This window comes from Oncorhynchus keta, chromosome 28 (assembly GCF_023373465.1).
Source record: "Oncorhynchus keta strain PuntledgeMale-10-30-2019 chromosome 28, Oket_V2, whole genome shotgun sequence".
NCBI lineage: Eukaryota > Metazoa > Chordata > Actinopteri > Salmoniformes > Salmonidae > Oncorhynchus > Oncorhynchus keta.
Window position 1 is genome coordinate 24,655,851 of NC_068448.1, and position 21,078 is coordinate 24,676,928.

A 21,078-nucleotide genomic window follows, 5' to 3' on the forward strand; every position below is an offset into this window, starting at 1 on the left:
CCAGATACTGTACACACAGGCTCATACTCTGAAGCCCCTGTACTAACCCAATTCACCATAAACTAAAATCTCTATTTACCTAACTATTTTGTTCACCTAACTATTTACATTTGAAACTAACACAATTTCTTTCAACAAGATACTTTTAAAAACAAACTGAAACTGTGTCAGAAAATGTGTTAAAAGTATCCTGTGAAACTGCTTTTTGTTTTGTTGTAATGTTTCAGTTGTACCAGCTGTTATTGAAATTATTAAATAATGTGTCAATTGCTAAATAAACATATCACACTGGTGGTTGTAATTACTGCATTATTACATTTTACTTCACTGTTCACTGTTTCTTTAAAATGACTACTTGAGCAACACATAGTAAATTTAAGCAAATGTACATTCCAGTAATAATTGTTTTGTTTTATGTGTGCTTATTGGTGTGAAACTGAGTCCTAGACAGTCAGATGGAACCAAAGAAAACAATATAGCAGCCTAGCAGGCACATGGAAAGCATTTGTTGAGCGGGGGGATTGGGAAGTGTTCCTGTTCCGGCTTAGGAGAATGGGAGGTGTGTGTCTGGGGGAAAGGTGGCAAGGTGTAATACATTTCACCACAGTAGATGGCTCCTTGTCATCTGTCCCTTATTCTATGTTTGGGCAGAGTGGGGGATATGGAGCCATTTGCTGCTAAAAAGGTGTATTCCAATGGGACATCAGTTAATTGTTTGACACCTATCTCTCTCACATGCATTGTGAACCCATCAACTCCAGGTTGGGGGGAGATTTACATTCAAGTAAAGCAATAGGTCGAGTGAAGCGGTCTACCAATGGAGGAGGGTGACTATGCATACACTACGGAGGCAGTTACCTCATGCAGTTACCACGCCAGTAAACATAATCTATCTGATAACAGACAGAGGTTCCCTTTGTTTCTTTTCATTTCATGTTTTCTTATCTAGCTTGTCTATCTCATATATTTAAATCTCTTGTTACAGTTCACAGAATGCACCTTAAGCCAAGTTTATAGCTCATAATATGCATCCTTAAGCTATATGACCAAACAAAAATTAATTTTAAAAACTGGCACACAGTCCTGAATGAATTGAAACCATTAACCACACTATTAAAGCAAACTCCTTAATGTATAGTTACACTCAAAGAGTGGGACACCATTTTTTATTTTATAAATGGAGAACATGCTAAATGTGATAGGCAACAAGCCTACTAGGCCAATTTACAATACTACTTTTTAAAAACGTGATTTCAAGGTACATCATTTCTTTCAAACCAATGGAGATATTTAATTGTTTAATATTGCTGTGGGAACACTACAGACTGTGGCTTTAACCTGGCTGTAGGATTAAAGGCATAAAGAAATGTCAGACTACAGGTTAGCCACCTGGACGCTGAAACAATACATCTGGATGTGAATGGGGGTTGGGGATGGATGAAGGGCTGGGGTGTTGGGTTGATGATGGTGGCCCACTTATCATATCTCCGCCCTCCAATGTTATAGCTCCTGTGAGGACGCCTCTTTAAATTGCCCTAAACTCCTTGAGACTGGCGCATTTTCTTTATCTTGGGGAAAGACAGACAGCTATTTTTAGCACGCTTTGGATCTGCACTTTCGCCTGCTTCATTTTAAATAAGGTAATTTTAAACAATCTTACAGTATTTTTTTACTTTCTCTTGTCAAGGGATTCTCTTCTATAGCATACGTCTATTTGCTGTGCTGCACACTGGAATTTAAAGGGGCGGATTTTGTGTAGCCTAGTCTCTGTCGAATAAAACAAGAGCTTTAGCTAAAGGATTTAACCGGTAAAACAAGCGACTGGTTTGTGGGTGAGCCATTCGTTATAATTCGGCGGAGGGCCATAATCTTCAAGGGATCAAGGTAGGAGCAATCCAACCTATTGCAACGAACACAAAACTGACCTTGCATTCGGTCACGTTTTCATTCTATTTTGACATAGGATTCGATAGGCTGGAAGCGTAAATGTTGTAAATGTGCTTCGATAACATTTTTTGGACTAAAATAACGATATTGCATACAGTCTTATTCCGATTGAATTTCCTCTTTTTGTTTTCGCTTGCGTATTGTGCTTGATGGAGCAACGGGGCACCCGTAGCGACTGGGTTTTAAACATTCAGCCTATACCAAACTAGGACATTTCCCTCTGCTGTATCCTCGCATGTCGTTTGCATTTCTAAGTTATTGCTATTTGTGCAGTTCTTGAATTGTGCAAATGCATTCATCACATTGTTTTCGCTTAAATAAATATTTCCTTGGTAGACTGTCTCCATTGTGCGCGGACTCCGTCTGTATGTAGTGTTATACACAACCGGTTGATGTCACCCCGTTTATTTATCAGTAGTCTACGGATGCAGCACAGATGAGACACAAATAGTGCTGCAAATACACTGGGACGTGTCAAATGCTTATGTCACTGTACTTACTATGTAATAACACCATTAAGAACCCTACGGTAAAGTGTCAGTTTTACATACAACAATAGAGATTGTAGTATATGGAATTGACATGCATTGTGAAAATAGACACTATTATTATTATTCTTAGGATTACACCTCAACATGAGTGATAAGGGCACCATTTCAACAAAAGAGGGAGCAGAGAAGAGGGGGCGTGGAAGGCCAAGGAAACAGCCACCGGTGAAAAGTGGTTCCGATGTAAGTGTCTTTGTAACACAACATTACTCTCTCTGTGTATGGTAGCTCATGTGTAGGCCCTGAAGTTTGCCTGCAGAGGAAAAACTAAGGGCCCTAGCTGGTTATGGCTCCCAGGCCTGGTTATGACCACCCAACTAGGGCCCCGGGTTTTCCTGGTTAGGTCATTAACCAGACCCCCCCCCACCAACCATGGCTGTGTACATCTGTAATGGTCATCATGTGTTCTGGCAGGTTGTCTGTGATATGTAGCCCGAACCCCTTAAACCAGTAGTAACCCACATACTCTTACCTCTGCTTCTAACTGATCGGTTTATGTAAGCAAAGTAGAAGCAATGTTTTCCCGTAGCAGTCTTCACTGGTCTTCATAAAGCTATATTATTGTTGGGTTATAGTAAGCCACTACTTCCTACATACCTCTTATTGTATGGCCTGATTTAAACCACTGTAATTTCTCTAGAGCTTGTTACAGTAAATAGAACTTGGCAGCCTGTGGCTGTGACCACCTGTCAGTCCTAAAGTAGCAACGGGTGTCAGTTGCACTGACCTTGAACAGCGCACTCTTTGTGTCTTGAATAATAAAGTATTCCATTTAAGAAGGTGTGTGCTTCACATCATATACCTGCAAAAAATACACTTAATTTATTGTTGCTCCCATAGTGTCAAACCTTGGGATGCAACAACTATAGAACCACCATTTACATGTTTTCATCTTTGGCTGTAATGTTGTGCTGTCCGCCTGACCATTTCCCATATTTTTCTGCCAGGAGCCCAGTGGGTCCCCTACCCCAAAGAGGCCCAGGGGAAGGCCAAAAGGCAGCAAGAACAAGACTGTCACCAAGGGCAAGGTAAGGCAATTTGGTAGCCCTATTTTTACACAACTGAGTGAATGTGACCTGCTACTGTCACTTACGCTTAGCAGTCATCCTGCCAGAACCCGCAGGCCCCTGTTGACCACAGGTTACCATTAGGGTCAGATGGAGCAGCTGTCACAAGCCCCCTATAGTTTTATCTGCCCCTATGGTTTTAACTTGATATTACCTGAGTTTTCAACCTCATCCTCATAGTCAAGCAAAAAGTTATTTTCATGTCCCTATGACGGTTGATGACCCTTTTGTTATCACAAGGGGAGCTAACCTCGTTAGGTTCAAAGGATGTCCTGTTGTTAAGTACGATTTATACGTTAACTGTACGTGTTTTGGCCCTTCTTGCCTCAAGTGTAAAAAATAACAGGACCATAGCTTCCCTTTCTAAGATCTTGGTTTACTGGCTGCTTGAAGAAACACTCAGTTTTGAGTTAATACTTCCCCCTGGCTTCCTGTCCTCCAGTTTCCTGTAGCTTGTCATGCACAGTGTGGTGCAGGTGCAGCAAGACTGTTTCCAAGCTGACATTACACCCCCCGAACACACATCCCTAGTTTTTTTCTCCCCGTTGTCACCATAGCAACAAGCGAGTTCTATTCCTCGCCCCAACCCCCACGCTCATCTAAGCCCTGTGTGTTGGTGTGTCTATGTGTATGTGCAGGGAAGGGATATATGTGTATATGTGCATGTGTGTTTAGGTTCAAGGATAGATCTGAAGTGGGCTCAGGGAAGGGATATATGTGTATATAAGACTGTGTGTTTAGGTTCAAGGATAGATCTGAACTGGGCTCAGGGAAGGGATATATGTGTATATATGCATGTGTGTTTAGGTTCAAGGATAGATCTGAAGTGGGCTCGTTTCTTCTTGCCCAGTTTCACCAGCTGTCTCTGAGCCCCAGACCAGGTGGCCAGCGAACTGGAGTGCCCTGTGTGCAGTTCCTGTCAGCTTCCAAGATAATAGCCAATGAACCTGATGCCCTCAAGCCATCTGCTTTCTTATAGGAGTATTAGTGCCCTCTAGTGACAGTAGTTTAGCAGTTTTCTGTGCAGTTAGATTAATTGTTTGTTTTTCTTCCCTCGGTTTCTACAGAAGACACCAGCAGCCTCAACTGCAGGGATGAAACGCAGGGGAAGACCTAAGAAGGAGGTAAGAGTAATTCTTATTATCATAGGTTTTAATATTATGGTTAACTAATGCCTCCCTCAATAATGTCCCTTGACTCTGACACACTCCTAAATGAAAACCCCTTTTTTTCATTGGTCCACTGTTATTACAGTTCCATTATGTTTTGCATGTTATTAGCTACGTTTTCAAGATATTGGACTTTCAAGAAGGAAAGTTTCATGTTCCACATTATGATGCTGAAAAACACATTATTATGATGCTGCAAAATGCATCATCATGGTGCTGCAAAACACATCATCATGGTGCTGCAAAACACATCAACATGGTGCTGCAAAACACATCATCATGGTGCTGCAAAACACATCAACATGGTGCTGCAAAACACATCATCATGGTGCTGCAAAACACATCATCATGGTGCTGCAAAACACATCATCATGGTGCTGCAAAACACATCAACATGGTGCTGCAAAACACATCAACATGGTGCTGCAAAACACATCAACATGGTGCTGCAAAACACATCACATGGTGCTGCAAAACACAACATGGTGCTACAAAACACATCAACATGGTGCTGCAAAACACATCAACATGGTGCTACATAAACACATCATCATGGTGCTGCAAAACACATCATCATGGTGCTGCAAAACACATCATCATGGTGCTGCAAAACACATCATCATGGTGCTGCAAAACACATCAACATGGTGCTGCAAAACACATCATCATGGTGCTGCAAAACACATCAACATGGTGCTGCAAAACACATCATCATGGTGCTGCAAAACACATCATCATGGTGCTGCAAAACACATCAACGTGGTGCTGCAAAACACATCAACATGGTGCTACAAAACACATCAACATGGTGCTGCAAAACACATCAACATGGTGCTACAAAACACATCATCATGGTGCTGCAAAACACATCATCATGGTGCTGCAAAACACATCAACATGGTGCTGCAAAACACATCAACATGGTGCTGCAAAACACATCAACATGGTGCTACAAAACACATCATCATGGTGCTGCAAAACACATCATCATGGTGCTGCAAAACACATCATCATGGTGCTGCAAAACACATCATCATGGTGCTGCAAAACACATCAACATGGTGCTGCAAAACACATCAACATGGTGCTGCAAAACACATCATCATGGTGCTGCAAAACACATCATCATGGTGCTGCAAAACACATCAACATGGTGCTGCAAAACACATCAACATGGTGCTGCAAAACACATCATCATGGTGCTGCAAAACACATCATCACGGTGCTGCAAAATACATCATCATGGTGCTACAAAACACATCATCACGGTGCTGCAAAACACATCAACACGGTGCTGCAAAACACATCAACATGGTGCTGCAAAACACATCAACATGGTGCTGCAAAACACATCAACATGGTGCTGCAAAACACATCAACATGGTGCTGCAAAACACATCAACATGGTGCTGCAAAACACATCAACATGGTGCTGCAAAACACATCAACATGGTGCTGCAAAACACATCATCATGGTGCTGCAAAACACATCATCATGGTGCTGCAAAACACATCAACATGGTGCTGCAAAACACATCAACATGGTGCTGCAAAACACATCAACATGGTGCTGCAAAACACATCAACATGGTGCTGCAAAACACATCAACATGGTGCTGCAAAACACATCAACATGGTGCTGCAAAACACATCATCATGGTGCTGCAAAACACATCAACATGGTGCTGCAAAACACATCATCATGGTGCTGCAAAACACATCATCATGGTGCTGCAAAACACATCAACATGGTGCTGCATCTTAAAAACTTGACTGCTGACATGCTAAACATTTTGGGACTGTATCAACAGTGGACTTATAGTTTTTGGTGGTTCCCCTCCACATGCTCACTGCTGCCAGAAATCCCAAAGGTTATAATGCTTATGGCTAGTTCATACAAACAAAATGATGTACAACGTGATTGGTTTAACGAAGTTGGGGGAGGGGTTTCAGTGGCTACTGCTTATCTTCCACTGCTATTCAGCCACCAACAAAAAAAACATGGTGGCTATTGTGTGCAAATTAAAACATTCAACTTAACCTTTTCTGTTTGCAACAACCAGCTAGCAGATGTGAAGTCAACTACACCTGGAGTATATTGCTTAATTTGAAACAATAAATATTCCAGACAACTTGCATTGAAGAAACATTCAGGATGACTTTCTTGCAACAAACACAGATAGTTCTGATGAGGAATTGACACATTTTGACCTAAAGCTGACCCCTGGGACATGTAAGGACGAGGTAAGCAACGATTGTTGAATTCTCTAAACACAACACTATGTAAAATAAAACTATTTAAGACTTACATATATGACAATATAGTTTAGCTTGTTTTGAAGTAGTTGTGTTTTGCATTATTAAGGGGAATGTGTTCACTAGATGTTTTGTGGTATTGAATTTGTTGTTGATTAAACCTAAACCTAGCGGTCCCTAACTGTAGATACCTATCCTTTCATGATAACTCATGTCATAACTCTTTATTTATCTTTAAGGGGGAACAAACACTGGCTGGGACTGAGGAGAAATATGAGCGTCGTCTTGCCAGCGCCAAAATGCATGCTCTGTATTTATGTCAGGACAAAGAGCTGGAGCAAGAGGGTTGGAAGCTAGTAAATAGTTCTTATGCAAGGGATATGGTGGAAGCTAGGATGCAACTAGTGGCCAGTTGTGCGCCAGAGATGTGCAAATGTTTTAAGTCTGTATATCTCCCGGGCTTGATTGAGTGCCAGCGGAAAGAGCTCAAGGAACTCTTGGCAAGCCTGCACTGGAGAGACTTATTAAGGCGTGCTATGCATCACTATGTACAGTTGAAGTAAGAAGTTTACATACACTTAGGTTGGAGTCATTAAAACCGTTTTTTCAACCACTCCAGACATTTCTTGTTAACAAACTATAGTTTTGGCAAGTCAGTCAAGACATTTACCTTGTGCATGACACAAGTAATTGTTCCAACAATTGTTTACAGACAGATTATTTCACTTATAATTCACTGTATCACAATTCCAGTGGGTCAGAAGTTTACATACACTGTGCCTATAAACAGCTTGGAAAATTCCAGAAAATGATGTCATGCCTTTAGAAGCTTCGGATAGGATAATTTACATTATTTGAGTCAATTGGAGGTGTACCTATGGATGTATTTCAAGGCCTACCTTCAAGTGCCTCTTTGATTGACATCATGGAAAATCAGCCAAGACCTCAGAAAATAATTTGTAGACCTCCACAAGTCTGGCTCATCCTTGGGAGCAATTTCCAAATGCCTGAAGGTATCACGTTCATCTGTGCAAACAATAGTACGCAAGTATAAACACCATGGGACCACGCAGCCATCATACCACTTAGGAAGAAGACACATTCTGTCGCCTAGAGATTAATGTACTTTAGTGTGAAAAGTGCAAATCAATCCCAGCAAAGGACCTTGTGAAGATGCTGGGGGAAATAGGTACACAAGTATCTATACCCACAGTAAAATGAGTCCTATATTTACACAACCTGGCCATTCAGCAAGGAAGAAACTTCTGACCCACTCAGAATGTGATGAAAGAAATAAAACCTGAAATAAATAATTCTCTCTACTATTATTCTGACATTTCACATTCTTAAAATAAAGTGGTGATCTTAACTGGACTAAAACGGGGAATCTTTACTAGGATTAAACGTCAGGAATTATGAAAACTGAGTTTAAATGTATTTGGTTAAGGCATATGTAAACTTTCGACTTGAACTGTATGTTCTGTTATAGAGCTATTGAGGAACTGTCAAAGTTGAAAACTTTGTCAGCCATTTTATTTACAGAGAAAGAAAATGTGTATTTGCCTTACAGACATGCTTTTATTGAGTCGATAGTGCACTAGAGTGAACCACTGTTACTTGTCTGAAACACAGATCAGTTGGTCTTTCATTTTACTTCATTCATATTGTATCTGCTTCGTATTATGTATATACTATTTTCTACATATTTACATATCCAATCTTTTTTGTTGTCGTGACAATTTTTTTTTGCACAATTGTATGTTATGTTAATTGTGAATAAAACATGCACTGAAAATGTTTGTTTTGAGTGAGTCTTTGACCCGATTAGGTATAGTTGACTCCTAATAGATACTGTTGTTTGTATTTCAAATCAGTTATTGTAGTTGAAAGATTGATGCACTGCCTGCTGGTGATTTAGAGTATATTTAATCCAATTCCGTTTTGTTGTTGGTGTGAACCAGGAGAAACATGGGTTGACCGGTCTGTGTTTGGTGTCTTTTCAGGAAAAGGAGGAACAGACTGCCAAGGAATCATCATCTGAAGAAGGAGAGGAGGAGGAAGACCAGTAAACTTGCTACCTCACTCAACATACTGACTTCCTGTCAACCAGAGCTGGACTGAATCTCCAATACTGGTGCCACCCCAACCCCTGTTCTACTGTTCACTTTCTTGCCTTCTAGCCAAAGGAGGGTCAACAACACAGTTCATCCAACCTCTATCTGCAAATGCACTGGAAAACCAATGGATGTTTCTCGACAAGCATATATCTATCAAAGAATCACAGGACAGGTGACAGACAACACTTTCTCTGTGGGTATGTCATGGTATTGCAAGTCTTTTATATTGGACTAAAGTATGCTCTGATGATGAGTTTTTGGACACGCATCTTTCAAAAGACAGTAGCTTAGCGGTACTATTTTTTCCCTAACACCGGTATCTTGAGCTGGTATGGCATATACACTTATTTCCAGGTTTTCTATTGGACAAAAGGTGAGTTTTGCCTATACTTGCTTTTTAAGTGTGAAGTGGTTAATCTATCCATTACACCTACTTACCAGTGCTCTCGAGGATATACAGTATGATCATTAAATATATGGTTATAGAAAAGTTATTCATGTAAATCTCTGTAGTAGACATCTCCCTGTTACTCCTGATTGTGCAGAATTCTTCCTCCCTCCCACCCAAAATAAGCTGTCCCTTACTAGTCTCTCTGGTGTGACTTGTGCTTGTCTCCCTATAGCCTCTTTGGGGCGCCACTGGAAAAGGCTTGTGTAAACTAAAGTGTACTGTTATTAATCAAAGATCTGATCAGGCTGATTGTTTTTTATCATGTTCCTCCGGGTCATTACGTGCCCTCAAATACCTGAGGAACTGTGCTGCTTCGACATCTATGAAAACTCAACATAATAATGTCACAATGGCTTAAGGGTGGGTAGGCATTCATTGAGTGGGGAGCTACACTCTCATCAATCCAGGGAGCTTTTATTGAATGCTGGCATCTGCTGTTCCTCTTAATGTGGTCCTCCAGTCTACAGTACTTGTTGCGACCCATCGCCACTTGGTCAGTTCTAGGTGAAACAAACTGTGGTTGCCCAAACTAGGAGCTGGATTGTTACTATTGTAGCACTGTTTTATCCAATGGGTCTGTATAATAGCTGATCATTCCATTTCACCTCTTTACATGCCCAAGGCCGTGTCATCATCACTTTGTACAGGATGTTGAAATACTCTGCTCTGTCTGTGAGGATACAGTCAGTGTCTGCTGTCTACTCTAGAAGAACTGTTTTTTGTTGTTGTTTCGTTGTGTTTCTCAGTGTCAGGGATCTCTAGATCACAGTCCAGTTACTGGGTCTCTCCTCAAACCTACAAGCTGCTACAAACTCAGTTATAAAACCCGTAAAACTGCATTGTGCCTGACAAGGCCCAGAATCTCATACTCACTTAACTTTCCCATATTGCATTCTTCAACTGGTTTCAAATGTACAATGTAACCTCTGGCAAGTGTTTGAGAATTGTTTGTATTACATAGTCTGTGTATTTTCTGTATTTTTTAATCTGACTGTAGCTTGGTATTCTAAAGACAAATGCCAAGCTACTAGTGAAAGTGTGCTCATTCCCCCCTCCCCCTCCCCCTGATGTGTAAAGTCAGGGAGATCTGGCAGTTTTGCAAACTGTGTTCGCTGACTGTAGTTGATTAGCCAGCGTATTCTATCTTTTGAATAAATCTTACTTCTGGTGCACTGAAATGTTAGCTTGGTTCAGGTTGTTCAGATTGTCATGTGTGTGTTTCGTGACAAAAAAACTGGGTGTTCTCTCCAGCTTGTAATTCCCTTGTAGGCCTCGTGCAGCTTTGGCACCGTGCTCTTTTCCATGTATAAGTCCCTAATGGCACCCTATTGCCTTTATAGTGCACTACTTTAGACCAGAGCCCTGTTCAAAAGTAGTGCACTATATAGGGAATAGGGTAACGTTTGAGGGGTATCATGTTCATGTGGAACTCCGGTAATGAAATATATCCAATCACAGCTAGAACTATTTTGACAATGTCCTTATGTACCAACATCATCCATGTACAATAATTCATGCAAAGTTGAGATGGGATCATTCTTTTAAATGTACAATGTCTATATTTCTATTGTGCCCTATGACAATTTGTATCCAGAAATGGTCAATAAATACAAGAATGTATAATTTGTTCAGTTGTCTTGTCCTGTATCCTCTTCACTTAAAATATATAGGCCTACATTGTGAGACTAACAAAAGCTAGACTAATGTATAGATCTATTAGACATAATTTATCCTTGGCTTATTGCAGCTCTTTCCCAGTTTCTCCCAATTGTCACTGACGTTATCAAATGTTTACAAAGCCTGGATATGTACTCCTCTTTCCATTTTATTTTTGCTATACTTTACACCCAGACCATCCATAAAAAGTCCATTTACTCACTAAGATATATACAAGTTTACTTCATGGACAGTAAAATCAAGCAACACGAATATTCAGTATTTTAACAAGTGTGTGAAACCTTTAACAGTCAAAATTACATTTAAAAAATGTATTTTCATCAGTTTATATTCTGGATTTCTTCAGAACTCGCCATGGCAATTCCCCAAAGAAACTGTTAATAGTAAGCAGGGTTGCAATGTTTGGAACAGTGCAATGCATTTTAATCAAATGCATTATTACAGTTGAAGTCAGAAGTTTACATACACTTAGGTTGGAGTCATTAAAACTCGTTTTTCAACCACTCCACAAATGTCTTGTTTACAAACTATAGTTTTGTCAAGTCGGTTAGGACATCTACTTTATGCATGACACAAATTTTTCCAACAATGGTTTACAGTTCAGTATTTCACTTATAATTAACTGTATCACAATTCCAGTGGGTCAGAAGTTTACACACTAAGTTGACTGTGCCTTTATACAGCTTGGAAAATTCCAGAAAATGATGTCATGGCTTTAGAAGCTTCTGATATGCTAATTAACATCATGTATATGTTTAATGTGAATGGGAATTAAATCATAGACTTTATAAATAGTGGAGAGTAATATGTAGCAGTTCACATTCAGGAGAAAGTCAACTATTCATGTCAAAAGTTTCAATTCCACATTAAAATACATGGAAATACCTGATGTACAATGCGTGTACAAAATATTATGAACACCTGCTCTTTCCATGACATCGACTGACCAGGTGAAAGCTACGATCCCTTATTGATGTCACTTGTTAAATCCACATCAATCAGTGTAGATGAAGGGAAGGAGACAGGTTAAAGAATGATTTGTAAGCATTGGATTGTGTTGTGTATGGACATGTATTGTGGATGTGTTTCATAAGGTGAATTGGCAAGACAAAATATTTAAGTGCCTTTGAATGGGGTATGGGAGTAGGTGCCAGGTGCACCAGTGTGTCAAGAACTGCAGCGCTGCCGAGTTCTTCACTCAACAGTTTCCCGTGTATATCAAGAATGGTCCACCAACCAAAAGACATCCAGCCAACTTAACACAACTGTGGGAAGGATTTGAGCCAACATGGGCCAGCATCCCGGTGAAATGCTTGCGACACATTGCAGAGTCCATGCCCAGGTGAATTGAGGCTGTTCTGAGAAGTTGCAACTCAATATTAGGAAGGTGTTGTTAATGCTTTGTACACAGTGTATGTTTAAATTCTTATCAAGTGGATTCCAACATACTGTACATATACATGTGCTGATAAGATGATTGATTTCAATGGAAGCCTTCATCCTTCTCATCCTGAATACATGACATTCACAAATGCAAGGAGGAAAGGAGGGTAACTTAGAGCACATATAATTCAAGGATGAATCACTGGTCACTTATTTCTTTAAAACTATGGGTGGCTGAGTTTTCCTGAGTACTGTATACAGTCAGGCCTATGGTATTCTTCAAACGAGATTCTTCTGCTAGAAGAACAATCCTCCTGGTGCCCTGTCTTCCCAACAGGACATTTTTAGGGCAGTAGTCACAGCTAAATAGTGGAGGGGAGTGGGTGGGGTAGGGGGAGGTTGGTTGACTAGGTACATTCATTTGCCATCTCTTCTCTCTCTATACATTCTCCTTCTGATTTCACCACCTTTTCATCATAACATACAGTATCTGTATGATGACGAGGAGGAGGTATTGTTTTGGTTGCTTTCATAATGGCATTCAAAGTGCCACAAACAGGGAAACAAAACAGCAACTTAAGAAATCAAATTGATTGCATACCTTCTGTGTAACTTCTATTACATTGAATAATGATGGATATAGTAACCTAATTTTACACCACTAAAGCTAGTAGTACAACGGTAAGCATCCCACCCAAGGTCAAGGCTTTGCTAATCTCACTGGAAACAATAGACATTTAAGGCAAATGTAACACCAGTGTCTTGTTTGGATGGATGGCACCATCTTAGTTTCAGTAACGCCCACATTATGACACACACAAACACAGTAAAAAATAAAATAAAAACTTGAATAAATAATCTCAAATAAATAAATGTCCACCAGTAGTTAGCCAACATGTCATGGTTTAGGGTATGTCGCAGCTTTCGGGCACAGGGGCATGGCATCAGAGGTTCACAATCACATAATAACCAACCTCCTCTTAGCTTAGAGGCTGACGCTGTACAAAGTAAATGCTCCACAGAGATGATGACTGAGGAGGAGCATGATGCGAAATGCATGACAGGCTCATTGCTTTTCCTAAAACCCCTTTATGTTGAATGACTGACAAATCTGGCATCTCAAGGGTTAACTCCACTGATCTGTATGATGTCACAGATCTATGTCCTGCTCCAACACACTCATGCATGGGTATCTTTCATCAACAGCGGTCTTTGCTGCTGGTATGATCGTGCCCAACCCTTCACCACCTGCAGACACAAAGTCACATACTAGATTTCAGATAATCTGACTGTAACCTGAGTTTTTCTTCATTACTGTTGTATATGGCATGCATTTGAAATAAACACTGTGTGCAAATTCCTTAAGTGACGCACAATGTGTGCCTAAAGATGACGACTTACACCAGAGTTGGAAACGAGCTCCAACAGATCCAGCTAGGGGAGTTTTCCCCACGCCCACGCAATTCATACCGAACAGAAACGTAAAGTGATATGAAGTCGGGTGACCAGCCTCTCTGGGAGTTAGATAGAAAGGCGTCCGACGCGCGGGCAGGATGCTCAGAATTATTATTCACATATAAACGAGGGTACATAGTCGTACCGCATCTCCGCAAAATAAACCTACCTTTACATTTTAGTCATTTAGCAGACACACTTATCCGGTTGACCAAGTTCTCAAATGTCTACATTCGTTAATATCTTCATTCATAAAATATTTTTTAAAAGGCAGCACTTTCAGAACTGATCTTTATTTTTTTTTACAAAGATGAAGCACAATGCGGCTCCATTTGATACTACTACATTACATAAAAAGGCCTTTATTTATACGGGGCCAATGTTGCCATCTAGTGTTTGTAAAAGTGCCACATAGGGAAGGAACTCAGATGTTACTGTAGCCTATCAATTAATTCAAAGACAAGGGTGAAATCATACCTTAGTATCTTCCTCTTTCCACAGCATTTCCTGTTCAACTTCATGTAATTCTTCAGAGGGGTCGTAAGTATAGACTGGAAGCAACTGGTGCCGAAGCCTGTCAATTCTGAAACACACAATAGGAAAGGAGTATACCGTAACATGGTGACCAATGCAAGAATATTTTTTTTACATGATTGTAAGATTTCTGTGTATTGTTCAAAAGGAGTTGGCCAATTTAAAAGTGCACTATGCATAAATCACTCCACCATTTTCCGGTTGCTAAAATTATAATAGTTTGCCTCATTTCAGTTTGTGACAAAACAAGCAGACATTGTGTAGAGAATCCTTGTACCATCTAAAACGCTGTGAAATATATATTCCAAAACCAAAAATATTTTATATATTTTTTTATATTAAAGCAAAAGACACAAAAACTAAACTTAAGGAAGCATAGAAATAGCACCCATAGAACAGATCTACCTCAGACTGGCTTTCAATTTGTATTTATTTTATTTTACCTTTATTTAACTAGGCAAGTCAGTTAAGAACATTTCTAATTTTCAATGAAGGCCTAGGAACAGTGGGTTCAGGGGCAGAACGACAGATTTGTACCTTGTCAGCTCGGGGGTTTGAACTTGCAACCTTCCGGTTGCTAGTCCAACGCTCTAACCACTAGGCAACCCTGCCACCCCAGGGAATGAAAGCTCTATAACAAACATTTCTATGTGAATTTGGCCAGGTCACCCAAAAAGTTACATAATGTAGCTTTAATAAGTAACCAAACACCTGCTGAGAGCAATAAGGAAGAGAATAAAAGGAAGTTACCTTCTCTTCTTGCGCACATACAGCACCTGCAATAAAAAAGATGACTAGTTTAGCTGGTTCAAATAAAATACAGGAGATGTTATGTGGTCATTTTAAAGGTTATTATAAATCAAAAGCTTTAGCCCATCAAAGTAGTACTTCTTAACTGTATCACTGTAGGCCAACATGTGATGTTCCTGTTAGCCACTCACCACAGCTGCAGCTATCCCGATGAAGGTGAGCAGGAAGAATGGTACCAACAATGAGCTGACTGCCACATCCCTGTCTATGGGGGCAGGGGGCTGAGTAGTGCTGTTCATTGCATATGTGTGGGTAGAGGGTGAGTCAGGGGCTGCTAGGCTGTCCCAGCCAAGCTTCGGAAGCAGCAAATCCCCAGTCGGATTGACAAATTAGGCGGTAGCAGTCCTCTCCCAGTTGTTTTTTCCTCATCCTTGTCGCTCATGTGACTTCCACATGGTCTCTCCCCTTTCACTAATCAGTGTGAAATATGCCTGAGAGGGCCAAAAGACAAAACAAGTAGAAATCACATGGTTAGGCATACGAGAAAGAGGAAAAATGGCAGAGAAATCTTCACCCAAATTTGATACAGATAGATCAAAGTGCACAGAGTAAATAGTTTCACTAATAGCTAGTAGCTATGATGGCAAACTTTTTTATGGAGGCCTCTATAATCTGCTTTCTGGCCACCGTTTCCACATGAAACGGTAATAGTAGAGAGCATGACCCATAATAGAAGTCACATTTTTGGATATGTCCTACATTTTTACCTAGTAGTCATGTGGTCCACACAACAATGTCCATATTATTCACATGTGTGGGCCCGCGTAAAATGCTGCTCCGGTTGGACTATCTGATTTAGCAAACTAATAATCAAATTTCTAGCTAAATTATTACAAATAATTGTAACAGATTCAGATTTATCTTATGTGCGCAGCACCCAGGCCGAGGCACGTGAATAGCATACATCAAATATGCTGGCCACCACTACACTTGGTTGTATGATGGTTTTGGGTGGCCAAAACCGTGTAGGTCAAACAAGGCTTAACCAGATGTTTGGTAACCTAGTAACTAGCTGTATTACTTGGCTCGTTAAAGTTGCTACGCAAACAATGTCATGCATCGTGTGTTTAGCTTGCTGAATTGAACAGCTCCAGCTAACGTTGTCACAGACCAACTTGGTAGCACAGCTTTTGGATTATGCAGCTCAATTTATTTTTCACTTTGGCGTATTGCAAGTGTCTTAGAGTACCACTGCGGATAACCATATGGGTAGCTCGAAATTATTTGTCCAATTTACCTTAAATCAGGAAAGTGATTATAATGAACACTCACCGAACGTTGCTCCTCTTTCACTCTGCAGCTAACCAGGAAGAAAACATAATAGCCCTTTGATTGACAAGCCAATTCATGAAAGCAGGGAATGGGAGACGGAGGAATGCAGCCAATGAAGCGTCTCTGGAACAGACAGAAGCTGAGTGCTATGCACCTGATGCGTCGGTACGTGTCGCCAAACTCATACTGTACACCATTTATTAAGGCCTGTCATATCAATTTACCAAATACTCTTTGGTATTTTAATAGGCCTGTTGTATGGAGGAAGAGGTAGTCCGTGCAGTGAGAGCATTTCCCTCCTTCCATGAATGCAGAAAGATGGAATTGCAATTACATTATTTGTCAGAGCAACTCTTTTCTGCATCCCTCTCCCTCCATTGGGCGCTGCACCACCAATCCCTTCCCCTCACTAGGCCCTCGAAAACATAGCTCATGTAAACAGATGACTCTATATCTGGCACATAGGCAGCCAGTTCAATACGAAGTTCAATGCCAAGAACTGCAGGCAGACACAATGAGAGAAGGCCCAGGGCAGATAATGGACCACGCTTGGTCAAATTGGGGGGGAAACAAACATGTACAGTGTGAACCATAGACTAAGTAGACCATGGTGACTTATAGTAAACGTAAGAAAAAAGATGAGTCCTTGCTCAGGTATGGAGAGGATGGACAAAGTAAAGAGCAATCATATATGGCACTGAGAATGTTTGTACTGGTGGGAGACCTCTACTTATGTTGGTGCTTGGGAGATGAAATCATCTTTGTACTTGTGGTTCTATGTAAACCTACAGTAAGGCATGGGCATTTACTGTATATCGACTGGTTGCTCTGCTGTTTATGCATGATCTGAACCTAGAACATTTAGATTATTTGGGCAGTTATAAAGAGCCTATCTACAGCGGAGTAAGAGCATGAACTCTGGAAAAAAAGAGATTTGTTTATTCAATCTATAATTTAAAAAAAGAAAAGTAATGTGTTTACATTAATCATACCTGCTATTTCAATAATTTACGGTGTTTTGGTCAAGGACAGGGTCCTCTAAGTCACATACTGGTAAGTAAAGCAGTAGATAAGAATGTGTAGTAAAGCTATAAAGAACTGTAATAAAGATGTTTCATGAGACAAGAATGAATATGTGAAATTATTGTGAAAAAAAGGCATGAAAAGTCATTGTTCAAAATTATCTTAACCCACTCCCTCTCTTTCTGTCTATTTTTCTCTCTTTCTCTCTCTTTCTGTAGTTGGGTCTTTGAGTGGGAATCCGGTGTGGGTAAGTTGTGCAGCAGCCTCCAGGAATCCTCATTCCAGGAACTGTCATTCAATCGGCTCAACAAATACACACACAGACTCACTCAGAAACACCTCTGCATTAGTGAAACATCTGAGACACTTCAAACACTCTGTGGTTGAACTGGAGTCAAACAGAAACAGGCTTAATCATTCTGGGAAAGGTTCAAAAAAACACCCCCCACTCCCTGCAACACACGCTCTCTCTCAGTTTCTATGGTTTCCTCAAAGAGCACAGCATTTTCCCTGTCTTTATTTTCCTAGAAAGAGCGGTGAGCTCAAGCTGAGCTGAGTCAACATCAAGGGATTAAGCCAAATAGGGTTCAAATGCACGTTTGCTATTCTCAATCATTCTCAAGTGGCAGATACAGAAACGGTTATAAAATAGGCAGTTATCAAATTTCTATGGCTTTGTTTGGCTAATGTTTTACTTTAGCTTCTGTCACACATGAAAACAGATCAATGCCATATCCCAATGGCTCTGCCAAATGGTTGCAAATACCATAAGAGGCTCATTTACACTGTACATTAGGAGATGTAGGAGGATTTGGAAGTATTTTTTGCTCATTTCAAGAGATGGTTATTTCAGATCTATAAAGGAACCCAAATTTAGACCTGAAATTGAGTAACACAATGACAGTCTTAAAAAAAACTAAAAGTGTAATCAGCTGAAACTACACAACCTTGATAATGACCACGTTACACTGCAGGATTAAGAGAAAATGGGAATGGATAGGACACTCAGATCAGCCACCTTTGCAGCATAAAGACATAAAGACACTATAAGACAACTAAGGCAAAGACGATAGTCTGGAATCCATCATCAATCAAATTCAATCCAATTTATTTATAAAGCCCTTTTCACATCAGCATAAAAAATCCCCCATAAATAAAAGCCACGGTACATCAGGTGAATTGGTTGAATACTGTATAGTGTTTTTAATTAATGTGGTCCATTATACAATAATCGTTCTTTAATACTGTTTATAGAACAATAACAAAGCTTTTATCTATTCCTCTTTGTTATGTTCTTCTAACTGTTATTTATTTCAGCATTCCATTTCAGTACTCTCAATTGTTAATTTAGTTGAACTAACCTAAGATGGTGATAGGTAGGTGAATTTTGTCTCTGATACATAGCAGTTAACAGCGTTGGGTCAGTAACCAAAAGGCTGCTGGTTCAAATCCCAGAGCCGACTAGGTGAAAAATCTGTCAATGATCCCTAGAACAGGGCACTTAACCCTAATTGCTCCTGTAAGTCACTCTGGATAAGAGCATCTGCTAAAGGACTCAAGTATAAATGTAAAAATACACGTAGGGATTTGCTAAATGATCATCTAGGGACCAGCATGTATACAGCTGAGAGCCAATTTTCAACACAACATTAGGACATTGATCATTGATGTCCAATTAAAGTCTAATTCAGGAATATCAAAACATCAGGAGCATTTCCTACAGCACAAAAGGGTATTCCAGCAAGAAGTCATGTAGCCACCCTGGCATGGGTAAGTCCTGGTGACAGCGAGAATGCTGGTTAATAGTGACGCGGCAAAAGTGCTGGAGACTAGGGAAAACTTTATGGAGGGGGCAGATGAGCTTGAGCTGCAGAGTTCTCTCTTCAGGGGGCAGATGGTTTGCTCCTCCTGTTTCCTTTTGAGCCCTGAGTCTCTCCTTTTAACTGACCAGAAGCTTATAAGTCAAGGCATAGTGCTGCACCAGATCTACAGCCCCCTCAACCCTCCGCATTCGTGGCCATGCCACAATCACAGAGTCGAAGCCAAACATGCCAGTGCCATGCTCTATGTGGAGGTGTGTGGGGCCAAGGCTGGTCTTCACAGACAGGGTAAGGAGGTAGCCCTGGTAGGAGCTGTCCCGCAACAGGAAAGTCCCCTCTGGAGCTTTAATCAGAACTTGTTTAGCCTGAGTAGCTGTCAGGGGCCCCAGTACCAGCCTGAAGAACACCGAGAGAGGGGAGCATGAGCAAGAGGGAGAGGGACATGCGGCTGAGAATATTAGATTCATAAGTGTGCAATACGTTTAGGCTGTCAAATATTCTTTACATAATGTCATCTGAATTTAAATGTTAGGCTACATTCATGTCAGATATAGCAGGCTATAAAGTTTCAATTCTGCTTATTTAAAAAAAATATTTAATCTGTTGTATGTCAATCAATCTGTTGTAGTCTGAATATTCTAATAAAATGGAAAATGTGTTCAGAGTCCTTACACGGCAACTGAAATAGTCCATTAATCGAAATGTCGGCCTACAATAATGAAAATATGCTAACCTGACTCCCGAAGATGAAACATGGCTCTTTGCAACAGTGCGACATCCTCTCTTAGTCTTGACGCACTTTGACATGACTCCAGCTTGCAGTCCTTTAGCCGGATTGCGTTGAGGTATTTGTCAGGGGCACCGGTCGGTATAATCATTGTGCATGACAGCAATGGAACACTTGAGGATTTGAGCGTCCAATGTTTCTCAATTTGTTTGTTGACCCAAGGTCTGGTATGAGTCACTGTCTGCTATTTCAGACACACACTGAGAACGCAAACAGACACACAAATCATCTAAGGTGCAAGTATTCATTTTGTTACGTTACAGCCTTATTCTAAAATTGATTAAATAATTGTTTTCCTCAATCTACATACAATAGCCCATAATGACAAGGCAAAAATATGTTTTTAGAAATGTTAGCAAATGTAAAAAAGAAATAAACAGATATCTCATTTACATAAGTATTCAGACCCTTTGCTATGAGACTCGAATTTGAGATCAAGTGCATCCTGTTTCCACTGATCATTCTTGCGATGTTTCTACAACTTAATTGGAGTTCACCTGAGACAAATTCAATTGATTGGACATGATTTGGAAAGGCACACACCTGTCTATATAAAGGTCCCACTGTTGACAGTGCATGTCAAAGCAAAAACCAAGCCATGAGGTAGAAGGAATTGTCCGTAGAGCTCCGAGACAGGATTGTGTCGAGGCACAGATCTGGGGAAAGGTACCAAAACATTTCTGCAGCATTGAAGGTCCCCAAGAACACATTGGCCTTTATCATTCTTCAATGGAAGAAGTTTGGAACCACCAATACTCACCC

General features: G+C 40.4%; 2 protein-coding genes and 1 pseudogene across 3 annotated transcripts; 1 reads left to right on the forward strand and 2 right to left on the reverse strand.

Annotated features, from left to right (window-relative positions):
* Positions 1-1,476: 1,476 nt before the first annotated feature.
* Positions 1,477-11,182, forward strand: LOC118360889 (high mobility group protein HMG-I/HMG-Y-like). 2 transcript variants are annotated; one of them, XM_035740426.2, is made up of 5 exons: positions 1,477-1,640; positions 2,569-2,678; positions 3,443-3,523; positions 4,630-4,686; positions 8,991-11,182. In XM_035740426.2, the coding sequence occupies exons 2-5, from the start codon at positions 2,583-2,585 to the stop codon at positions 9,054-9,056; spliced, it is 300 nt and encodes a 99-aa protein (XP_035596319.1). In that variant the 5' UTR covers positions 1,477-1,640; positions 2,569-2,582; the 3' UTR covers positions 9,057-11,182. The 2 variants fall into 2 exon arrangements, 1 of the variants encoding a protein (XP_035596319.1); XR_004820939.2 differs by lacking the exon at positions 1,477-1,640 and adding an exon at positions 1,726-1,884.
* Positions 11,183-11,360: 178 nt separating this feature from the next.
* Positions 11,361-16,835, reverse strand: LOC118360899 (small integral membrane protein 29-like). The gene is made up of 5 exons (XM_035740449.2): positions 16,687-16,835; positions 15,546-15,845; positions 15,355-15,380; positions 14,548-14,653; positions 11,361-13,863 (listed from the first exon to the last, which is right to left on the reverse strand). Exons 2-5 carry the CDS (start codon positions 15,651-15,653, stop codon positions 13,795-13,797), a joined length of 309 nt encoding a protein of 102 aa, XP_035596342.1. The 5' UTR covers positions 15,654-15,845; positions 16,687-16,835; the 3' UTR covers positions 11,361-13,794.
* A 2,442-nt stretch (positions 16,836-19,277) lies between these two features.
* Positions 19,278-20,840, reverse strand: LOC118360898 (suppressor of cytokine signaling 2-like; annotated as a pseudogene).
* Positions 20,841-21,078: the final 238 nt, after the last annotated feature.

Bases quoted from the DNA above. Each gene is read 5' to 3' on its own strand.
- LOC118360899 (XM_035740449.2), bottom strand. From the start codon at position 15,653: ATGAACAGCACTACTCAGCCCCCTGCCCCCATAGACAGGGATGTGGCA. The intron at 15,381-15,545 runs GTGAGTGGCTAA...TTTTTATTGCAG, and splicing joins TCGGGATAGCTGCAGCTGTG to GTGCTGTATGTGCGCAAGAA. The intron at 13,864-14,547 runs GTATGATTTCAC...TTGTGTCTGCAG, and splicing joins GGAAAGAGGAAGATACTAAG to GTGGTGAAGGGTTGGGCACG.
- LOC118360889 (XM_035740426.2), top strand. From the start codon at position 2,583: ATGAGTGATAAGGGCACCATTTCAACAAAAGAGGGAGCAGAGAAGAGG. The intron at 2,679-3,442 runs GTAAGTGTCTTT...TTTTTCTGCCAG, and splicing joins CGGTGAAAAGTGGTTCCGAT to GAGCCCAGTGGGTCCCCTAC. The intron at 4,687-8,990 runs GTAAGAGTAATT...GTGTCTTTTCAG, and splicing joins GGGGAAGACCTAAGAAGGAG to GAAAAGGAGGAACAGACTGC.